The sequence below is a fragment of the Sciurus vulgaris genome (assembly GCF_902686455.1).
Source record: "Sciurus vulgaris genome assembly, chromosome: 15".
NCBI classification, from domain to species: Eukaryota; Metazoa; Chordata; class Mammalia; order Rodentia; family Sciuridae; genus Sciurus; species Sciurus vulgaris.
This window is the reverse complement of record NC_136476.1, coordinates 59,570,979-59,595,588: the sequence shown is the minus strand read 5'-3', so window position 1 is coordinate 59,595,588 and position 24,610 is coordinate 59,570,979. Positions and strand designations below refer to the sequence as shown.

The 24,610-nt window shown below is 36.5% G+C and overlaps 1 protein-coding gene across 1 annotated transcript in view; it reads left to right on the top strand.

The window, feature by feature from the left end:
- Nucleotides 1-24,610, top strand: part of GRIN3A (glutamate ionotropic receptor NMDA type subunit 3A) — a 166,892-nt gene that overhangs the window by 34,462 nt on the left and 107,820 nt on the right. Inside the window, exon 2 of the mRNA XM_079112225.1 lies at nucleotides 9,220-9,824. Coding sequence (XP_078968351.1) covers nucleotides 9,220-9,824 — 605 coding nt within the window. The remainder of the gene's footprint in view (nucleotides 1-9,219; nucleotides 9,825-24,610) is intronic.

Here is a 24,610-nt window from a genome sequence, read left to right as displayed (position 1 = left end):
TAAACAAATATATTACATTTTCTATTTTTATAGTTCTCTCCACTCCATAAAGCATTCATATGCATAATACCATGTGGTACTCACATTGCCCTAAAGTGGGTGATTGACAGTTAACACTACTCTTCTGTCACAGTTGCAAAAATGGAAATCTAAAGTTTCTCAGAAAAGCCTTGATCTCAAATCCTTGACCTTCTCAATGCTGTTGAAGTCAATCCATTTTTTTCTTATAGAATGGTCCTTGATATGTTTTATTATCTGAAATAAAATGATAACATGCTAATTATACTTTTTTGGCATATTAAATGGGATTGCAAGAGATTAATGAAAGTAGGCCCATTAAGATAGCCAAAAGAGATAGTAGGTACCTCACTAGATGTCAGGCAAGTGATAAAGCATCCCTAACAGTGATAGTCTGCCTTCCAGCCTCCTCCTCTCTTCTCACTCATCTATGGTCCCTTGACTCCCACTTGCAGACTCAGTCTTGCTTCAGTGACCAGGGATAGTCTAAATGGTAGGTAGGAAAGCTGTGAAAATATTTGCCTCATGATCTAAAACTCAATAACCAAATCATTATTCACTTTAGACTTGCTCAGACTTTGGGCCTTGTATGTTGTCCATCTCCTTATTGCAAATCTATTCCTCAGTTCCTGTCCTAGCACTGACAATATTATCCCCTAGATTTTAAATCCCTGAAAGAAAAGACTTTATTGATCTTATTCGCTACTGTAGTGTTAGCAATCAGCACCCAGGCACAAAATAGGTGCTTAAACACTTGCTAAATAAGCTTTAATGTACCACCACTCTAGCGAGTCCCTACACATTGGTCCTCTTGTATAAGGTCCCTAATTTCACCAGGACCATCCCCATCGCCATCATTACAAAGGACCACTTTCTGGGGATGTCCTGTATGCTGATGATACTTTGTATATATGATGTTATTTAATTTTCATGGACCTTGTAAGGCAGACAACATAATTTTTACTGCACAAAGGGGAAAATAAAGGTCAAATAATTTTCACAAAGTGTCACACACAGAACTGATAAGTGGTAGAACTATAATTCAAACAAAATCTGAGTGACTCCAAAGGCAGCCCTATGTTCTCTCTTCCAGACTCTCCTGGAAATTTCAGTGAATATCTGAACCTCAAGTCAAGGTTTTGAATCTTATTACTTACTCATACTCTTTCCTGATGTCAAATGCCCACATTTCCAATGGCTTCCTGCTCCTGTGTTACCCTTCCCTGTGTTGGGGCATCTTGCTTAAGCTGACTGCTCCCCCTGATTAACACACGTGTAGCCACACTCTCCTGATTAAAGCCCTTCCATCCCCAGTATGTTTTTAAGCCCCAGTGATTGCATCAGGGTGAGACACATCTTGTGAACCCCAAAAAATGGACTCAACCAAAGGCTTTCAAGATTACTAAGGGATGGATGAGAAAAACAAAGTATAACCATACAGAGCAAAAAGTAGAAGTGGTGTAGAATATAGATGAGCAGGTCCTGTATCAATCACTTGATGGAATTAGAGTAGGAAAAAAATCCACAATCAAGAGCCCAGTGCAGGAGGCCTGAGTGAGTGGCAAAAACCACCTAGTAATGCCCCTGACATTCCTTTCTGAAAAGCAGCCTGGGGCTCAGAAGAGTCAATTCAAAGGGTACAGCATGCATCTTCTGCTATTTCTTCTGTCCCCAAATGTGCATCCTGTGTTGATGTCCTAGAATACAGTGGACTTGCAGCACATATTCTGTGGGATGAAAAAATCAGATAGTTGTCTATGAAGACAATACTGCTGTGCATGCCAATACTTCCTCCTAACTGGTACAGGGCTACTCTGCCAGTGTCTGCTGACACTGAGCCACACTTTAGGTTCCCCACACTTCTTAGCCCTTCCTACTGCTGCAGTGAAAGAAGGCACACTTAGCGTTACCAGGAGTATTATGCCAACTGCATCATGTATCCATAACCCTACCTTCAACAGCATTCATTGTATTATATAACTCTCATATGCACTGTTCTATGTATCAGATACTCAAACATCTTGATGTATATGTCTCCTAAAATCTTTGACATCTCTATACATACTGAAAATTTTAAGTGAGCTTTTCCAAACTTCATTTTACAAGACACAAAACTGATGTTATTAATGATGCATTCATCTTTCTTTTTTATAAAAATATTGTCAATGAAGAAATACAAGTTTCAGCATTTTGCAAAAGTTGCTACATCTGGGAAGAGGAGTGAGAAAAATGGCCAGGAGGTCACGTACATTCTGGGCAGCAGATGGAGCCTCCACAGACAGAGTATATCATTCTAACGCATGCCATGACACATCTTTAAAGTGACTTCGTTTCATGAATGTTTAGAAGTATTTGCACATAGTTGGAGTTGTAAATATTAAATCCACAATTCCAAGGGTCTGCTTCACATGTTCTGGTCAAGGGGAGGGGGCAGTACAGGGCAGTGGTCAGCACAGGCTTTCAAGATGAACTGCTTGGGGTTTTGAGTCCAGGCTCTATTCCTTAGTAATTGTGCCACCTTGAGAAAATCACTCACTCTTTCTGAGTCCCAGTTTTGTCATCTGTTAAAGGAGGCTGATCAGCATAGCCACCTCGTGAGGCCACTGTGAGGATGAAATAAGACCAAGTGCATAACGTAATTGAGACGTCGGGAAGCATTAGCTCTTTTTATAATTATTATTAGATTACAGTTTCTGGGCAGGAACTATGCCTTCTGTTTGCCTAAATCCTTAATGCAACCATAAAAACAATTAATTTATTTAAAAGCCCGGACTTCTAAAGGAATAAGCTTTAATTTTCAGAAAGAAAAAAAAAAAAAAAAAAGGCCTTCTTTATAACATAGGTCAAATGAGGTGTGAGATAATGAGAAACAGAAAACCTCCTGTGGCCTCGTGGCTGACAAGAAGCGAAGCCAGGGTGGAAGGCCTGTTCTGAGCCCTCTAATGTGTTTAATCTGCAGCAGTCCCATGGAAGGGAGGCACTTTCATCTCTGTTGATAAGCAGTGGAAATATGAGACTCATGTGAGCTTTCTGGGCCTTGCCCTACTTCATTTGGGTTTGCTGGTCTAGGAAGGAGCTGAGAGAATTTCATCTTTTCTCCACTCTTAAACCAGCTTCATTACCTCATTTCTTCTGTCAGGATATATCTCAAAGCTCTCTGGCAAGCTCTTTCCCAAAGCCAGTCCTGGTTTTGAAACTTTTACTGACCCAGAAAATAGCTGAATCTGTTCTCTCTGGGAGAACTAAGATTGATGGGGGAATCTCCAGAAGTGGATGCCCAAAACTCCTTCATTTGTGAAGTGGTATTTGAAATTGTTACCAAAGAAAGGATAGTTGGTAGGGGTGGAGAGACTGTACTGTCGAGTTAATATTTCCCAAATAAATAGCCTCTCCCAGCATGAGTTAGCACTTCTATTTTCCTGCTAAGAAGTTGGTGTAATTGATATTTGTAAAAGAAATCTATAGCTAAGACCATGTGTACAAATACATGAGACACAGGAGAAAGAGCAATAGCAAAGAAAAATACCATATTGCAGTCACTTTAGCAAGCACTTCCAACACAATGACTAATTCTATGAGCAAACTGCAGCAGCTACCACTTACCAGGCCCTCGTTCTATTCCAGACACTTGCTGTGCATTATCACATTTTCATATTTAATTCTCATAAGGAATGTGTAGGTAGGAGGTGGCATTGTCTTCACTTTAGAGATGAGGAATGCATGGCCCAGAGATGCTCAATGACTCACAGATGGCCCCGTGGCTCATAGAGGGTGGAGACATTATTTGTGCATAGATCTCCCTGACTCTTAAGTCCTAACTACTGCTTCTCAGAAGAGAAGAGGAAAGATCAACTAACTGAAGGAGGCAGTGTCCTCACCACTGAGGACAACTTGAGACCTAAGTGAGAACATTGTAGATGCTACTAAAGAGGACAATGCAAAATCAAACAGAGGGAATATAGAAACAGGTGGTGGATCCAATCATTTATCTAGTATTAGAAAAATAATACTGTCAAAGAAAAACAGATGGTCCCAATGAGACATTTAGTTAAATGCAGTTTCTAATTAGATGTTTATGTTTTGTTGTAAATCATTGTGTATGTTTACCTATATAGTGATCAATTGTTTTCAAGTACTTTCTCTTTGGGTTGGGTTGTGGGGGTACCAGGGATTGAACGCAGGTGCACTTGGCCGCTGAGCCACATCCCCAGCCCTATTTTGTATTTTATTTAGAGACAGGGTCTCACTGAGTTGCTTACTTCTTTGCTTTTGCTGAGGCTGGCTTTGAACTGGAGATCCCTCTGCCTCAGCCTCCTAACCTGCTGGGATTACAGGCATGCACCACCATACCTGGCTCAAACGCTCTCTTACTGTCCCAATTAGATAGAGCTTGTACAGCACTAATACCTACATCTGTCCACCCCTAGTAAACTGTTCCTAGGATGTTTTTCTTCTTCTTCCAATCTTATCCTACCCTATTAGTTTCACTTATACTAAATTTTATAATTTATAATTATATGAAATGCTTATTTGTCTAATTTCTTATATATTATCTATTACTATATAGATAACCAAAAATATCTTACAGAAGGCATGGCTCACTGTAGGAGGTTTAAATTACTTTTCTGGATTGGATGAGTATTCAGCAAAAGATTTTATTACCTTTTTGACTAATAAATTTTCTTTATATTTTGTGAACCTAACTCTTTGTCTACTATACTTGCTGCTAATGTTCTCATTTTTCATGTTATTTTTGGTTTATGATAAATGTTTAATGCCAAAAATAACATTATATTTACTTTAGTATATTGCTGTTTATCATTGTGATTTCTAAGATATATTTTACCTATTTGATCTTTTTTATTGGTGCACATTAATTATGCAGAATGGTGGGTTTCATTAATGATTTGATATTTTACCTTTAGCTCTTAAGTGGCTTGGAATTTGTTTTTAATTCATGATAGATTTAGTAACTTAAATTTTTACTTTGATAAGTAACCTATTTCTATCAACTTTTAATCTTATTTTCTTTCACATTTCTTTATGATTCTTCATGTATAATATATTAATTTACTATATTAATTTGCGGTTCTTCTTTACATGCATTAGCATTTGTTCTATTTATTTCCCTGTTAATCCTTTTGGTAGTACTTCCCTGTTTTAATTATAATTGCTTTACAATAATTGCAGTTTTTAATGTGCTTTAATATTCTTTAAGACAAGACCCTTCTGTCATTTTTCTTTTTCCAAATTTTCTTAATTTGGTCCTATAGAGGACTTACTTAGTTGTGACAAAAGTTATGTTGTCAGGTTTGAATTTTAGTGTCATAAGCTTTTATATCCTTGTGCATGTGTGTGTGCCTGTGTGACTTTATCATTTCATGTGGAGTGATAAAAGACATTGCATTTGAGACTGCTAAGCAAATAATATATCACTAGATGCTTCTAAACTATTACTTAATAAATATTTATTTGAAGAATTGTGTCCCTTAAGTCAGTGAAACTATTAACTTCAACATCTGGAATTTCTCAGTAGAATTGTTTGTGGGTAGAGTGTGATTACATGGATTAATCATTATTCATTGAAGGGAGGGATAAAGGGTCTTTAATTCAATCTCATGCTGCTTTCTTATGCCAGATGCATTGATTTTTCTGGGTAGTGCTAACTACTCTATATAATTAGCTAATTTCACTTCCTCTGTAGAAAAGTATAACAGTCCCATCCCTGCTCCCATGAGAACTTGTTCCTCACACAAAAGCCATTCAGTAAATATATTGGTGGGGGCATTAGGTAGACAGGCTCTGCAGATTAGGGAAATCTTTCCTATAGATTTCAGATATTGTCTTACAGAATTTTTACTGTAGAGTTGGCAGAGGCTAGTGGTCAGATAAACTTGAAAATACATCCCAAGAGGTTTGCTAATAGTTATCAGACTGGTAGGTCAGATACAAAAGTTAAAAGTAAATGACTATTTTTCTAAAGAACCTAAGATAGCCCAAGACACCATTATTTCTAAACATGGAACATACCATCGCTCCATAATCATGATGTGCTAATCAGATGAGACCAGTCTTCAGTGTCATTAGTATAGTTGTGACTTCTTCAGAGAACTTCAACTGCCTGTGTGTAAGCAAATAAAAAGCTCAGCAGAAGCAGTAGTAAACACAACCTAGTATAGTTTCTGAAAATCTGCAGGGAATAGCTGAGTTTTGAAAGTTGAATAGGAATACAGGCAAATTCATTTCCAGGTGGAAAGATAGCATAATCAAATTTGTGTGGGCATGAAAATTCTTGCCCTATTTCAAGAAAAAAAAAATTGTCCAATATGAGCTGAGTTTGTGTGCATTGCAGGGATGGAAAATTAATTTTCTCTATATACTTCATAGTTCTTAGTTGGGATGATCTCTATAATAAAGGGCAGGTTAACAAGAGAAAAACCAACAGAAATTTAACAACACATGTTTCTCCTGGGAGATACCCAGGGAAGTGAGTAAATCTCTAAGAGGTGGCTTTGAGTTTGCATTTAAATACCATCTTCAACTGAAACAAAGACAGATGGTGGCTAAGGAGACCAGTAATAGGGATATAGCCAGGAAAAGCACAGTAAATATGAGTAATATTCACCATGTACATTTATGCTACCTTCTCCATTGGTAAGAATCTCTGGTCATCTAGTCATCCTTCTCTTCCTGGTACAGAAAAGGAGACATCTTCACAAATGAAGGTTTCCTTCATAAATGTAAATTTCCCTTATAGAAGCTAATTTCTGCTCTGCTCTTAGAGCTTCTCTTCGTTTCTGTGGTTTTTCCAAAATAATCTTTATGCCAAAGGGACATGCTTTGGAGTGGCATATTCTGCTCTTCTACAGCATACTTGCAATGTTGGAAATAAAGTTAGCAGTGAGGTAGGAATGACACCTTATGCCATTCTCTTGATTTTGAAATTTGTCCTATGGGTAATTAAGAGGTTGCAGTGCTAGACAATGATATGGTCATATGTGTGTTTTAGAAAAAAAAAAAAAAACTGGCCACAGAATAGGGAGCTGAAGCCAAGGAGTTAGTTGGGAATAATTTGTTCCCGCCAGCTAAATGTGGAGCTTGCCTTCCATTGTTCTCTGTTGGAAGAGAATTAAAGAAAAGGAAGAAGGAAAAGGAGAAAGCTTAAAAGAGGAGGACAGAAAGAACTCTCTGAAGCAATTTATATGCATCAAAAGGAGGAAAGAGGAAGTACAAGTTCCATTTCTTTCACCTCCAGATCTTCTGTGGCATCTGGGCCTGGAGACCAGGAGCTACCCGGTGTACACTGAGTCCTTGGTGTTGATAACATCCTCTTTTGCCTCTTACATTTGATTTTGTCACTAAATCCTTTTCAATTTTTAAAACCTTTCTCATTGCCCTCCCTGCCATCACCAACAGGAGTTTCCAGTTCAAACACTCAGCACCTAGTCAAGATCCTGGAGGCCTTTCTTCTCCCTTCTTTTGAATCCCCCGTGGATCACTCTCCCCAAACTACTTTTACCATTAGGAGCCTTGTTCAAAGGTTTAATTTAGGCTGTGTGGTGTGGCACACGCCTATAATCGCAGAGACTGAGGAGCAGGGTTGGGGAGAGGGGTTGAGGCAAGAGAATAGCAAGAATTAAGATCAGCCTCAGCAACTTAGAACTTTCCTATAAATAAATAAATAAGAAAGACTGGGGTGAAACTCAGTGGTAAAGAGCCCCTGGGTTCAATCCAAGTACCAAAAAATAGATTAATTTGGGAGGACAAAAGTCAAATTCTCAGAATCAATTTTAAAACCCTATCCTGCCTACCCTCATGAGTCCTCTTATTTCCTGCCTGTGATCACAATTTTCCTCCTGTAAACCCACTTAGAATCCCTTTCTTTTTTATACAAAAGTCAAAACCTTTCAGTGCTTTCAAGTTCAAAGTTCAGCTCAAATTCTTTTCTTTTCTTATTTTCCTCCTTTTTTTGCAGTGTACAGATTAAACCTCATGCATGCTAGGCAGGTGTTCTACTTTAAGTGCTACATCCCTAGCACTATTTCTAGCTACACAGTTTTTTTTTTTTTTTCTTTCTTTCTTTCTTTTTTTTTTTTTTCTGGTGGGTAGGGGGAGTCCATACTAATTTCATTTTATACAAGGGCTTAAAATTTAGCTGAGAAAACCCTCTTCATTTGTTGATCACATATTATTGACCTGAATGTTTGACAATCTCTCACAAATATCCCATTAACTCCCAATTAGAACATATTTAGTTCAATTTCACCAATATTTATTCTACAATATGTAAAGGCATTGTTGTAAACATTCTCAGGCTGCCATTGTTAAAGGATAAATGTATCAAAGTCTGCTCTTGGGAAGAATAATTCACATATTTATTAATACTGGAAGACCATTTATACTTTGTCCATATGATTAATAATTTGTGACTTTTCAAATAAGATACTCTTCCCCTGTTGAATTAATGAGTTCTGTAAATAGATAAAATTACAATGGATGCTACATCAATGTGTTTAATGGCATACATTTTACATTTCACAGCAAGAATCCAGGCTTAGTAGATACAGAAATATACTCAAGCTTTCAACATCATACTATACACTGAACCCTGAAACACATATTGCTAATAACTCCATGTATATTAGAAGTACTTTGCTCAAGGGTCTAGAAGTTTAGGGAACTATGGTCCATTCATCTTCCCCACTTCCTTATGTAAGAACTTTTGCTGTGTTAAGATTTCTCTGGGGGGAAAAAAATGGAAGAAGAAAGGATTTCTCTGCTATTAATTTATAAAGAAAGTAAAAATAACTTCTTTCAATTATTGCACCTGAAAGTTTAACAAATGAGTTATTAACAGAAATCTTAGAAATGGGATGCGTAAAGGGGACTGCCTGTAAGGATGACAAGCCTGATAAAAATCAAAGACCACACGCTTGGGGTGTCACCTCTCGCATTTCCGCCAAGAACCACCTGCCCTCTGGTGTTCTTAGCAAAAATTGTCAGGAAATAAGGTGATAGGAATCAATGGTTCCCTCAGACAGAAAGCATGTTTTTCCAAAGTATGGGGATTTTATCACAAAGGTATATGAATACCACAGGGAAAAATAAAGAATTTAGCCTCATCTGAAAGCAGAAAGTACCCAGTGTTACAGTCTTTGGCCAATGCTTTCTAATTGTTCTTTTTCATATCTTTAAATACAGAATCCCCTTCACCTACAACTGAGTTTAGAAAATTCATTAAGTTCTGATGCTGATGTCACGGTCTCAATCCTGACCATGAACAACTGGTACAATTTTAGCTTGTTGCTGTGCCAGGAAGACTGGAACATCACCGACTTTCTCCTCCTCACCCAGAATAATTCCAAGTTCCACCTCGGGTCTATCATCAACATCACTGCTAACCTCTCCTCCACCAAGGACCTCTTAAGCTTCCTGGAGGTCCAACTTGAGAGCGTTAAGAACAGCACACCCACAATGGTGATGTTTGGCTGCAACATGGAAAGTATCCGGCAGATTTTTGAAATTACCACCCAGTTCGGGGTAACACCCCCTGAGCTTCACTGGGTGCTGGGAGATTCCCAGAATGTGGAGGAACTGAGGACAGAAGGTCTACCCTTAGGGCTCATCGCTCATGGAAAAACTACGCAGTCTGTGTTTGAGCACTACGTGCAAGATGCCATGGAACTGGTTGCAAGAGCTGTAGCCACAGCCACCATGATCCAGCCAGAACTTGCTCTCATTCCCAGTACGATGAACTGCATGGATGTGAAAACTACAAATCTCACTTCAGGACAATATTTATCAAGGTAGGATTCCAGGCCTGGGTTACATTCCAATTCATGTGGCCGGCCATGAGAGGAAGTAAAATTTTCCTATCTATCCCCTATGATTCTGAGTCATCTTCAACTCTAGTAATATTTCTGAGAGTGTTTCTGGTTAAATAAGGTTATTATCTTCATCTATCAGCTGTAATTTTATGTATAAAAGCAAGAGAGAATACTCAGTCCTGCTTTTAGACCTTGGCTTAGCCCCGTACTCACTATTGGTTTTGGCAAGTTATTTAAAAGCTCTGAGCCTTAGTTTTCCAACTACCTGGACATAGAATAATAAAGACACCATTAAATTAACATGAAAAGTACCTAACACCTTGTTGACTCATAGTAACTAAATAAAAATGTTTCTTTCCTGCCTAACCTTTTTCCTATCAATAGACTTAAAAAAAAATCTCTCTAAGTATATACAGAAGAAAAATTACTCAAGCAGGAAATCTACTTTTCTCTGCCCCCAAGACTTATGCTTAGGGCAGTATAGAGTAAAGACAAAATCTAGAGTTAGACTGAGTTTGAATTTTAGCTCTGCAACTTATACTTCCATTGCTAGATCAAGTTACTCAACTTTTCTGAGCCTTAGTTTCCTATGTTCTGTACCTATTTATGTAAAATGGATATGGCAGTAGATCCTATTACCCATGGAACTGGGATAAAAGATAGATAAATGGATTTTATACATACATACACAGATAGGTAGGTAGATAGATCTACAAGTTCCATGAGAATATCATTTTTATTTTTAGCAATTGTTATTTATTATTTGAGACATAAGTAATTACATACATGTACATTCAAATTACCTTTCTGCTTAGTACCTCAACCTGATTCTGAAGTGAGATTGAGACAGCTTATTTAAAATAAAGAATAACCCATCAAATGGAAATGGTTTTCATTATCCCTGTGGAAAGTGGATATTTTATAGGGGCCTAGATTTTCTTCTAATAAAGGACTACCTGGTCAGAGAGGCCAAGTCAGAGAATTACTGAGCTTACCTGCAGACTAGGCCCTGTTTTTAGGCAATCCTCTTAGAACAATGACATTTGACAATACTAAGAAACACAGGCAACATTGTTGTGTCTTACCTTTAAAGAAGACATGAACATTTGGTAAAAGTCCAGGGGATCCTCAGAATTTTACATTTAATTTTACATATGTGGATCAAGTACCTGCTATATTCAAGGCAACATGCTGAATGCCATATACAAAACCAAACAAAATCTACAAACTCTTTACAGAATATTGTTGATAAAATATAAAATAATTCAGATTTATTCCTAAAAAAATCTATTAATGATAAAATTAACTATGCTATCATCATCAGAACTTTCCATTTCTCCATATTGCATTTGAATCTCCATAAGATTAAAGTCTACACATATTCTATTTTACAGCTGCTGTCCAGGTTTAATCTACAGTTTGTGTACCAGCATATAACTGAGGCTCAGAATTTTATCTAAAACAAGAAACATTCCCCTTTATAGCAAACACATAAGCAAAGCTGTGATTTATAATTTCAAACAGGCATTATTTTGGAAAGAGAATCACAAACAGCAGGCAAGTAAAACCACTAGTGAAAGCTACATTAAGTTACTTAGCATCTTTCTGTCTCATGTGAAATGAAGAACACAAGAAAAATGATTCTATGTGGATCCTAAACAGTTTAGAAGCTACAGGGAGGAATATTGGTTGACTTAGGTTGCATATATCTTAGGGATTCATTTTATCAATTTCTGGTTCCCCAAGATGTAGTTTATATCAAGGTGACATGTCTTCTTCCACAAGGATCCCCTGCACTTTGAAAGTATATGATGGCACTTACTTCATTCTGTCATCATTATTTGTCTATGTGTCTTACTTCTGAATTAGAATATAAATTCTATTAAGTGATTCAGCCCAGTCCAAAACCTAGCATGCAGCAGGCACTTAATAGATATTTATTGAAATTTATTGACAAAGGAAGAAGGAAAGGAAACTTTCTATTATGTGAATATCCTACATTATTTGTTGTTGTAGAAGAAAATGGGTAGTTGCTAGAAAAATACTATTTAAATTAAAAATGCCCTTTTTTCTTATGTAAATACTACTGCCTAGTTATCTTTTTCTCTTTTTTTTTTTTTTTTTTTTTTGATGGAATGTTAGGTTAGTGGATTACCTCTAACCTCATCATGACTGTTTCCAAAGTTTTATTCCACAAATTTTGAAAGCTGTAAAAGAAGAGTGTGAGGTTTGGAACCCAGCAGCAATTCACAGTGTGTTAGGGTCAGTGACAATATTTCCATCCCCATATACATGTTTGAGAAATGAATTCAAAGAACTTCAGAAACTATGCCTAGGACTTCAACTCCCTGAGGAATGGAGTCAAAGAGAAAGTTTCAAAGTGTTCAGGAAAGGGTCAAGGGAAGTGGATGAAACCTTGGAAGGAGTCTTTACAATGAATAACTTAAAATCTGCCCTCAGCCATAAAACATCTGTGGATCTTTCATCATCCTTATTTATTTTGTTTAATTCGGTCTTTTAGAAAGTTAGTTATTCTCAGTCCATAAGTCACATCTGCATACAGTAATTTTCTTAATTGTTCCTAAATTTTGTGAGGCTGACCCCACTACCTCACTGCATAATAAAAACCAGGAGGATAATGAGCCATGTCAGAGTTATGCAAGCTTTCATTTTTCACACAGTCATTTCCAGTTTGGGCTGACAGAATTGTTAACATTTTAAGATGTTAACAAAATCACCAAAAACATGGCATTTTCAGCATAGACTTTTGGACTTAGAAAAATCATTTCTCATGGTAGACTTCATAGACATAATTATAGGTATAAGAGATTTTATTCTTCCCAGTTCCCCACATGCCAGAGCAAATGTCCATCATAATTAAATGTATAAAAACTGTTTGGGGACCCAGTTTCTTGTGTGATATTTAATAACTTATTTACAAGTTTCTTTACTAAATGTTAATTATTTGGAGCCAGTAGAGCTGGCACATTATTCTTTTAATACTTCCATAAATGCCCATGTCAATGACCATTTGCTGAACTAGGGAGAAGCTGATAAAATACTTGAATCTTGCCATTTTGGAGTTGACAGTCTAACACGTGAGGTTAAGAAGTTAGCAAGGGTTATAAAACAATGGGATATGTGCTTTTCAAGAATAAAGATGTGGCCAGATATGGTGGTGCACGCCTATAATCCCAACAGCTAGGGAGGCTAAGGCAGGCGGATTGTGAGTTCAAAGCCTGCTCCAGCAAAAGTGAAGTGCTAAGCAACTCAGTGAGACCCTCTCTCTAAATAAAATACAAAGTAGGACTGGGGATGTGACTCAGTGGTGGAGTGCCCCTGAGTTCAATCACTTGTTCCACCTCCCCCCTCAAAATAAGAATAGAGATGTGGCTGAGCATGATGGCACACACGTGTAATCCCACTGACTCAGGAGGCTAAGGTGGAGGAATCCAAGTTCAAGGCCAGCCTCAGGAACTTTGTAAGACCCTGTCTCAAAATAAAAAAGGGTTGGGAATGTGTTTCAGTGGTTAAGCACCACTGGGTTCAATCCTCAATACCATAAATAAATAAATAAATAAATAAATAAATAAATAAATAAATAAATAAATAAATAAATAAATAAATAAAAATTTGTTCTGAAACACAGAGAAGAAAATACCTAACTCTTCTTAGATATTTGATGATGGATTTTGATAAATGAATAGGAAGTTTCATGTTTGGAGCAAATTGACAGGCATAGAAAATGTCATATACAAACTTTTCAGCACCAGAAAAGGAAATTTAGTACTGTGGAATCATTAATTGCATATGAAGAGGATTTTTAGATGATTCTAGAAAAGTAATTAATTTGACAGCATAGCATCCAGGTTTTTTATGCCAAGTAAAAGAGTTTGCATCATAAGCACAGTAGACATCAGCTGAATGGCAAAACATTAGCTATGACATATTCATAAAACTATAGTCTTGTAACAAAGTAACTAAATAAAATGAGACAGTATAAAAGTCTTAAAAATAAATTTTAAAACTATTAGGATACACAAAAAATGTTTATTTCTCAAAAATTAATTTTAGCCTTGCCCACATTTCCTTCCTTGCTGCACTATGAACACTGAACTCATGAAAGTGAACAGAAGTTTGAGGATTTAGCTGCTATTCCTAGGAATAAGATTTGTACCTGCTGATCTGAAGCCCTGGTTGCTAATGAATCTATTGTTCTTAGAGAAAGACCTCTATGGATATGGGTTACTCATAGTCAGGTCAAGGGCACCTTTAAAATTCCAAGAGTATAGACCTGGGTAGATACCTGATTATCCTTGGTCTGAAAAGTCCCTGACCATTTGGCTAAGTAAGTATAGTTCTGATAATTATTTCAGGTTCTCAGAGGGATGTGGAATCCTGGCTTTCTTCTTTGAACATTTGCACTTCATTTCTGTATCCTGCAAGAGTACTATCAAGCAGGCAATAATTAATTCATTTATTCATTCACAATCATTTGTTGAAGTTTGCTAATATTATGTAGACAGGCCCTCAACTGGAGACACAAAGAGTCAAAAATAGAGGGTCTTGCTCCCAAGCTGACAATCCCTTGCACTTGTTCTCACACAGCAAAAGATATACTCACCTAATGATTCATACTTTTATCCATTTTCCTTGACCTGGCTATTTGGTTATCATTATTCATTGAACCAATTACCCATTCTGTTTGTGATCATCCTCTGGCACCAGCTGACATTTCTGGGCCCCCTCCTCAGTTGACCTTAAAGCTGGATCCAACATGTTAAAGACTCTTTTCCCCCTACAACTATGTTCGTCTTGATGCTTACATGGTCAAGCAACACAGAGATTAACTGACCTTTTATTAATAGCAAATGATTTCATTATTGAGTCTAGTCCATGTTTGTATAAATATATCAACATAGATTCTATAATCAGGTATAACTAAAAAGAACAAATAAAAATTTTTAAAAAGAACCTATTATGTGCTGGATATGTTGAGATACTAGAAAAGTTTCAGAAAAAAATTCTAAAGCAACTGTCTATTTAAAAAACCTAAGGTATAACTTGATGATGGTCCACAATTCAATCTTGGATATTAGAAGAATTCCATTAACACTTGAGACTGCATGGTATAATTCTAATTTTGCATATTCCTGTCCAATAACCACTATAATATAGTATTGTGACCCTAGTAAAGGTATTTAAACTCTCTAAACCTTACTTTTCTCAACTATAAGGATTCCTATCTCAAGAACTTAAGTTTGTTTGCCTAAGGTCACTCAACTAGTACTTTTATTGAAACCATCTTACAGAAATCCACATTCTGGTCTCTTTCAGAATTAATATAAATCTTCCTTAATTGGGATCCTATTACTTTGCAGTTTATATTCTTTAATCCAAAAGCAATATATATTCTGAGGTTTAATTTCCTGTGTATTAGCATTCTTGTTCTAAGGACCTCTGCCAAACCCAAAAAAAGAAGTTGTGTTCATTGAGTGTAGAAGCCAGAGGTTAGATGATATTTAACACTGGCTCCCTGCAGCCCGGTGGAAAATACATTGCTGTGAGTGACCCAGCATGTCCAGCTTTACTCCTAGGTTAACTAACTCAACCAGAACTGCAGAGGAACTCAGCACGTCATGATCTCAGGGGGCAGTGGGTAAGGCCTGCATTTCCAGATGCTTCCATCAGGATCCCATGTCACTGGACTAACTGACTGAAATCCTTTGAACTTTTCCCCCATTCATTTCGGTCATACCAAGAGTTAAGTCTCAAATTTTCACTCAATCATGGGAGCCTTAAGAAGGAACAGTGACCCTATTTTGACAAATATAGCTCAAATGAATTTAATCCAGGTCCACCAGGCTTTAAACTAGCATTTTTTCCAATGTAGAGAAACTCCTAAGCTTTTATTTGCCTGAGAAGAAATTATATTCTTTCTCCACATTTTACTTTGTTTGCATGTTGCAAAATTTGGAAATATGCCAAAAAATAGTGTGAAGCTATAGAGGATAAAGTTGTAACTTTAAATTCCAGATCAATGTCTCAGGGCCACTTCAATCACCATACCCTATAACCTTTCAGAGGGACGTTCCACTGGTAAATTCTGTACAATGTTCCATTGTCAGGGCTGTCCCAAGGCAGTCCCAAGGCGGGTACTGACTGGGAGATGTCAGTACCTGGGCTAGCACTGGGGCCAGGGCAAAAGAGCCAGAATAAATTAAGTTGGGTGATTACACATAATGACCAAGATCAATTCAAGAGTAAGCACAGATAATTATGGAGAAGAGTCAAGGTCTACACCAAAAAACAAGGAGTAAAATCAGTGACTGGGAGTATGGAACAGAGGTAACTGTTGTGTATCGTGAGGAAGAAGAAAACACAGGAAAAGTGCCATTTACAACACATGGAAGCAAGAAAAAGAGAGTACCAGATTCATATGTCTGATTTCTTGATGTAGACACTTCCTCACACTTGCCAATAACAACACTGTCGAAAGCATATGTTACATTATGACCTAATCACATAGGTCATTTTTCTTTCTTTTGGGGAAGAAATTCAAGAATGCCAGGAGCTCTCCTTCCACTAGTTTTACTTGTTAAGTAACTGAATTTGGCAGATATTGGCAAAACATAGACCCAGTGATTCATATATATGTACACATAGTTAATATATTAATAAATTGCTGTTGCCCATGAACTGATAGAAATTCACTTTTTAAAAAAAATGGACCTTGTATGTCGTTCGAAAAGATAACATAGTAAAAGATTACAGTGTATGGGACCCCTCTGCTCAGGATTGAACTTTAGCAATTTTCAATTCCTATTAAATTCCTTATCAGAGAGGCTTCCCATTGAGCTAATTTCTATTTTTAAAACTATCCATTATTCAGGAGGAAAATGTATTAGAATCTTAATGCTTCAAACAACCTACAAATTGCAAATGCAAATGCTTCCTGGCTGATTGAGCCTCATTCTTTTGGAAAGTGATGAACTCCTTAGGAGATACATATCTGATTTGAGCAGAAGACATGTATTTAATTGCAAAGTCAGATACTGTGTTGTGCCCAAGATTCAGATGTCTTGGTGTGATTGGTGCTTAGATGAATGATGAAGTCTCTTTCAGCCTAGCAGACCGTTGTGGTATGGAGCAGAGTAATGGGGATGGGAGACGGTGTTCATTCCTGACAGAAACTCTGAAGAAGCTGCTCTAGGGATGTGTAGTCTGTCAAAGTCCATGCCTTTGAGGATCTTAGTCTAAAAAGTCAAAGCTGAGGTTAATCAACTGCCAAATACTTGCACTTCAGACTGCTAAGGAGGATTAGGATGTTCAAGGAGTCATTTTACATGCAGGTCAAGAAATCATCTACATCTAATGTTTCATTTGGAGAGCGGTCCTGTGTGAGAAGAACAAAATCACACAGTTGGCAATATGTAAGTAAGGTAATAGATAAGCTCTGTGGTTAGATGGCTAAATTCACATTATCATACAAGGAAGTGGATACCACAGGGGTCTGCTTCCGTGAATAAGCCACTAAGTGAGAGATGAACTAGTAATCACAGTGTATGAGTAGACAAGGATCTTCCAGGGCTGGAAGGAAAGGAGACACTGGAAAATAAATAAATGAAAGGAAGTACATAGATGCATTCAGAGAGTAGGGAGAGGAATGATGTGGCAACAAAAAATAAAAAGTTCAATTAAGTAGAAATTCAAATAGGAATAGTCAAGAGTTGACATAGACAAGCTCTCCTGCCCACAGGACAGAATGTTGCATGGAGTCCACCCAAAGGTTAAGACAGAGAGAGAGGAATGGAATAAGACAAAGAATATTAAAAGAATAATGAGATAACTGTAGATTCGACCTCATGCCAGAAACCATTAAAAATACTGGAATGAAGGAAAAGAATTCAGAGCCCAAGAAAGAGACATGAAATGAGAATTTAGGGAGTAGGAGAGTTTAGGGGAAAAATATCATACACACAGATTAAATATGTGATATGTGAAGAAATATCATACACACAGATTAAATACAAACAGAAAATATAAATAGCTAATAATTAGACAGCTGGAGATCTGTGAAGGCTGTGAAATACCAGAATTGAGTATAAGATTTCTAAAAGACTGCAAACAAAATACTTTGGGGCTCTTGGGAAGAAGAAGAAGAAGAAGAAGAAGAAGAAGAAGAAGAAGAAGAAGAAGAAGAAGAAGAAGGAGGAGGAGGAGGAGGAGGAGGAGGAGGAGGAGGAGGAGGAGGAGGAGGAGGAGGAGGAGGAGGAGGAGGAGGAGGAGAAGGGGGAGGGGGAGGAGGAGGAGGAGGAGCAGGAGAAGGGGGAGGGGGAGGAGGAGGAGGAGGAGGAGGAGGAGGAGGAGGAGGAGGAGAAGGGGGAGGGGGAGGAGGAGGAGGAGGAGGAGAAAAATGTGTGTGTAATGTGAGCTTGTGAGAAATGCAAAGGTGCAGAACCTGGAGGTTGTGAGTTTTTGATTGGAAGATTTGTTGTAGGTATGAGTCACCAGAAGAAAAGACAGGATTTCCAAAGTTCATGAGTCTCTTCCCAATTCTCCTCCTGTCCCAGAAAAAGAATAGGAAACCTTGAGAACATTCCTTTGTGTCATACAAAAGGCCTTTACTGAAATGGGTTTTTTACTACAGTCAAGAGTTGATATATCTGGAGCTGAATAAAAAGAGAATAAGAAACAAATATTTAGATTCAGTGCATAGGAGCCAGTAAAACTGACAACTGAACCCAGTAGACTAACAAGAATTAGATGGTGCTGTGGGAGGTAGGAGGAGTTTGAGAGAATGTCAATGGTAAAAATACTGTCAAAGATTTCTAATCAAACAGAGGCAAAAAACAAAATTAAGTTCTCACAGGCAGGGAAAAAAAAATGATAAAGCCTTATGAAGGAAGAACCAATCTCTCACTCCTCAGGGGGAAAATAGTAAATATGATGAGATGATCATGGGAAAAAAAAATTCAGATCATTTTGCAAGATATAAAAGAATGAGGATACAGATTTTTTTAATGATACCAAGAAATTTCCTATGGGGAAAAATATATTTCAGAGCTTTACAGAGAAAATAGATATTCACATGTACAGATATGATTAATGGAAGGCAACAGTAGGGGGAAAAGCAGAGATAATAGGACAATTTCAAAGAAACAGAAAACAAGTGAGAGAAGATAATACACAAAGAGGTTGATGAGTGGAAAAAAAAAAAACATAGATTAAAGTTGAAATAAATATAAGACCTGTAAACTGCTGGAAAAGGACACCTGAGGTTGGCCTTGCCTTTAAAAGCCATGCATTGATTAACATGTTGCCAAATGAAGATTAGAAATAACTGGATTATTATAGTACCATTTCAAAAGCAGGAAAAAAATACTGATTTATTATAATTAAAAATCTAAGACTGGTGAAACTTTATAGGCTGAATAAGAAGAAAAATCAGGAAGCAACAGTTCTTAAAGTCTATAAGGAAACCAACACTATTGGTAGTGGGAGATTTTATTATCTGGCTCTAGTAAACTGTAGAGCAAATTAACAAAAAGTAAAGCATGGATAATGCAAATTATTCATGCAAATTAAGTAAACAATAAAAATCAAGTAAAACACAAATAATTGATTAGAAAATTGTTTCTAATTGATTAGAAAAAATTAAGATAAACGCTGCAGTTAATGTTGCAGAGAACCTACACTCATGTCAATTAGTACATGTAATACCAAAAATTCCAGTGGCACTCAAAACAGGCTCTAAACTTAGGCAGTACACTGTTATATGGAAAGCACAAAAGATTAGAGCTCAAACCATTTCAGTAATATAATTATTAGCTATTTAGAAAACAAAAGATCAACATACCAGAATCATTTATATCTGACCAAAGCAATAATTATGGTTAAACTGATAATTTTCAATAAATTCTAAAAAGAAAAACGTAAACATGGGAAATAGGAAGAAAGAAATTTGAGGGTTAACGCATAAGATAGAACATGTAAGATATATTATAAAATATCAAAATAATGAAATCAAATAAATCCAAGAATTGCTTCTTTTAAAAAATATTTAAATCGCTTTAAACCTCATTAAAAAATAAATTGCTAATAACAGGGTAAGAGTAGCATATGAAAATGGTTTTTCTGTTATAATAAAACACCTAGTAGATTTGGAAATGTCAGTAAAATGTGTGACTTTCTACTGAAACACAAAATACTAAAATTGACAAGTAGAAAACTTGAATAGACCAAAATATGAACTAATAGAGGTATGATAAAAATGCCTACAACCACACAAAGATCACACACAATAGATCATAGGATAAAAAAATTACCTAAACAGGATAAGTCACTGATACAACCTTTCAAATCTTTAAGAAACAGACAATTCTGATGCAAAAAAAAAAAAGATAGAAAATAGCCTGATTATATGCCAGAGTGTTTACTTCATAATTCAAGGTTTGCTATTTAAAAAATAATTTCTGTTACCATATATTAAATATTTATTCTTAACACCATGCCAAGAAATTTCCATACATTATCATAATTAATGTGAATATTATGACCATGTTAAATAGTGGCCACAAATTGAAATACCAGACATTGTACTACTATTTTTAATACTAACAAATAGAATGGTATTTGGCACAGCTGTGTGTGTACCCACTGACTGAGGATGGACCAGGCCATGCCCCACCCAAAGGCAGCTTCTCCTCAGCTCCAGATGTTTGCTGTCTTTCTAGAATAGAGGTGCTTTGCCACAGGAGTTCTGTTTATTTTTAATTTTTTTCAATTATTTCTAGTTCTGTCATCCATCAACTCTTAAGGGTTGTCTTAGAAGATTATTAATTATGTTGTCATAGTGATTTAAAAAAAAATAAAAATTGCAAAATTCTGGACCTAGTTTTACTAATTTTAATCTAAAAATTAACAGAAAGCTCTTCTAAACATTCAGATCTGTCTAATCTGTTTTTATTAAAACACAGCCCAAAAAAGTAAATAGAATAATATTTTTTAACCCTCTAGATTACTTATACTACATATCTATGCAACAAACAATATGGCTGCTAAAGTATTTTTTAGATAATAGAAAATAATTTAAACAAAGAAAAAGTGAGAGATTTGTATATGCCCTTTGTCATACCATCTAAGAGAATTAAAATTAAGAACATAGAAAGTATAAAGACAGTAAGTTTCATTTAAGATGTAAAACTAAAATAAATTGTTTTTGTTCATCTATTAAACATTTATAAAACTTAAGCATTTTCTCACAAAGAAAACCATATTACATATTTTTAAAATAAAAAACAAACATCTTAGGAACTGGGGTTATATCTCAGTGGTAGAGTACTTGCCTAGTATGCATGAGGCCATGGGCTTGAGCTCTAGCACCACAAAAATAAATAAATAAATAAATAAATAACATTTAATAGTCCACTTCCTCTAATACAATTATATATAAAGATGCTATATTTGATGGTATATTTATAGCTTTAAATGCCTCCATTTATTATAAAATAAATTGTGAACACAAATGTATCCTAATCAAAAAACTAGAAAAGAGATAAACAGATAAATTAAAAGTCAAAATTAATTGAGGAGAAATTCCTAAATTAGCATAAATGACATTTTATGCACCTCTTTACCAATAAATTCCCAGAAGAATATCATTTGCCAAAATTGATCATGAAAAGTAAAAAGTTCAACAGAAGAGATTGAAAAATGAATTAACGGATATTTTTTTAAATGCCTGGTCCAGTTAGTTTTAGAAATGACTCACACAAATTCAAGTGGAAAAGTCAAACACTAATCATTTCAACTGAAATTTATCTAAAACATTTCTTATGGAATTTGCTTCCTGGACTTTCAAGACTATCTTCTACCTGGTTTAGAAAGTACAACAAAACCTCTCTCAATGAATTATAGGGGGAAAGTATAATCAGATCTATAGTTTACTTTTTTAATTTTAATTTTTATTGTTTCTTTTTAGTTATCCATAACCTTTGGATTCATTTTGATGTAATTTTTAAAAGCATGGAATATAATTTGTTCAAATTCAGTCCCCAGTATTTCCCCCTTCCCTCTCCTCCACCCTCTCCCTGTTCTCTTTCCTCTACTAATCTTTCTGCTATTTACTTTTAGATTTTGGGGCGGGGAGCAGGTGCCAAGGGGGTTAGTGCTTTGTAGATATACATGATGGTGAGCCTTATTGTGGTATATTCATATATGTACATAGGAAAATTAGGTTAGATTCATTCCTCTGTCCTTCTCTTATCCCACCCCTTCTGTCTCTTTCTTCTATTTTGATGGAATCCAGCCCCCCTCCCATTTCTCTCTCCCTCTCTCTCCCCCTCCCTCTCTCTCTCTCTTAATTTTTCCTCCTTATTTTGGACTATCTTCCACATATCAGAGAAAATATTCAACCTTTGACTTTTAGGGTCTGGCTTATTTCACTTAGTCTGATAGTCTCCAGATCCATCTATTTACCAGCAAATGCCATAATCTCATTCTTCTTGATGACTGAATAAAACTCCATTGTGTTATAGAACACCTTTTCTTTTAAAATGTCCCAAAGTGAATTAAAATCATGAGTTTCCTGTCACATCCAACCACCACCTATATTCTCTCTGACTTTTCTTGTAGCAGAGACCATCACCTCTACTTGTGCCTTAGAGCACATTTTTGGCTTCTCAAGATCATTGTCCAAGAAATTCTTTCCTATCTCTCCTACATCAACAATTTCTCTATTCTACTGAATTGTTTCATTGGCAAAAGAGCCAGTGCATCATTTTCCACCTGAAATATGTACACCTATGTATGTGAGACATACACACATACACACATACTCATGTAAATGTTTCCTTGATTTCTTCCTCCATCGCTGTTCCATTTATGTCCTTCTCTTTACAACATAACACTAAGGAGTTGCTCCCCATTTCTTTCTTCACATTCTCCCTTGAATCTGTGCCACTGAGGTATTAGGCTCCAACACTTCACCAAAGTTACCCTACAGAAGTCACCAGTGACCTGCACATTGCCAAAGCCAATGGTCAATTCTGTCTTTGTTTCAACCGTCTGCTAGAAGCATTTGATACATTCCATCACTGTCCCCTTCTTCAAACACCTTTTTACTCGGCTTCTAGAACACATTGCAGCCTATTTTCCTACATCTCTGGTTATTCTCAGTATCTTTCGGTACTTCTTCCTCACCAGTGCCACCTCTACATGTTGGAGTGCCCCAGGACTCATTCACTGACCTTCTCTTCATCTATAATCATTCATGTAGTGATCTCATTGGGTCCTAAATGCTGTGTGTACATTCATGGTTTCCTAATCTGTCTCTGCAGTGCCCACCTTATTCTTGAGCTCCAAGTGATCCAACTATCTACTTGACATCTCAGTTTGTATCTTTATAAGTTATCTTCAAACTTAACAGCCACAAAATCACATTCCTGATAGTTCTCCCCCTCCCAAATCTTATTCTCCTATGATTTTCTTTGTCTCAATTAGTGGCAACTCCAGTTGCTCAGGGTAAAACCCTGAGTGGCATCCTTCACTCTCCTTTTCCTGCAGCCATGTCTGAGCCATCAGCAAATGCTGTCAGTTCCAGCTTCAAAACAGATCAAGATCCAATTAATCCTTCCCACCACCATAACTACCCCCTCAGTCCATAACGCCATCACCTTTTTCTACATGTGTGAAATTACCTCCTAACTGTTCCTTCCGTCTCAGCTCTTGTCACCGAAGTCCATTTTTAACAGCACTGTGACAATCCAGTTAAAACACAAGTCATATCAAATAATCTTTGTGTTCACACTCCATCAATGGCTGTCCACTTCATATCAAGGAAAAAGAGTCCTTGCAATAACCTAGAAAAGCCTATTTTTCCCAAACCCAGTCCCCTACAAATTTCTTCTGACTGCCTCTTCAGCTACTCTGCCCTCATCCCTCTCAAATGTTTCAAACACACTCCCACTTCAGTGATATGGGACTCATTTTTCTCTGTGCATGAAATGCTCCTTACTCAGATATCCTCATGCCCAGTTCCTTCCCTTTCTTCAGCTCTTTATGCAAATATCACCTTTTCAGAGAGAAGGTCTTCCCGGGTTGTCCTACTTTGTTTTTTCCCTTTGTACTTAGTGCCATCTAATACCTCACAAATATTATCTGTTTAGCAGATTTGTTCCACCTCCTTCCATAGAATATAAACTGCATGGATGCCTGTCTTCATTCACTGCTAGGTACTTAACATCTAGAACAGTGCCTGGCATTTAATCAGTATGTTGAGTGCATAGATGATTGAATGGGTAATGTGTTGTTTGTTACACTCTTTGCTCATTTGTTTGAATGAGTAAGTATGAAAATCCTTTAATTAGTATGTTGGGATTTTATGTGCTAATATGGCTTCTAAAGTAGATCATAAATATAGTAAACACAGATCTTGCTTACAACTATGAACTGTCTCAAAACATTTTAATTTACAAAGTGCCAATTTTATCTCAGCTGCCATCCAAATCAAACTTATTCTTAACTAATGACATAATCAGGAACTTTTAATAAAGTAAAATTGACTAATGAGCCTCATTCTTTTAAGCAGAATGGTACTTGGTAGGGGCAGTTACTGGACTCTCTCTTAAACATCACTGTGTGGAAGGCACAATGCTAAACTAGGTTCTCACTCCTAGAGTGACAACCAGGTCCTCATACAGTGGCAAAGGTATAGTGATATTCTTCTAAGTGGTCTCTGGGTCACCATCTCTTCTTTCCTGTAT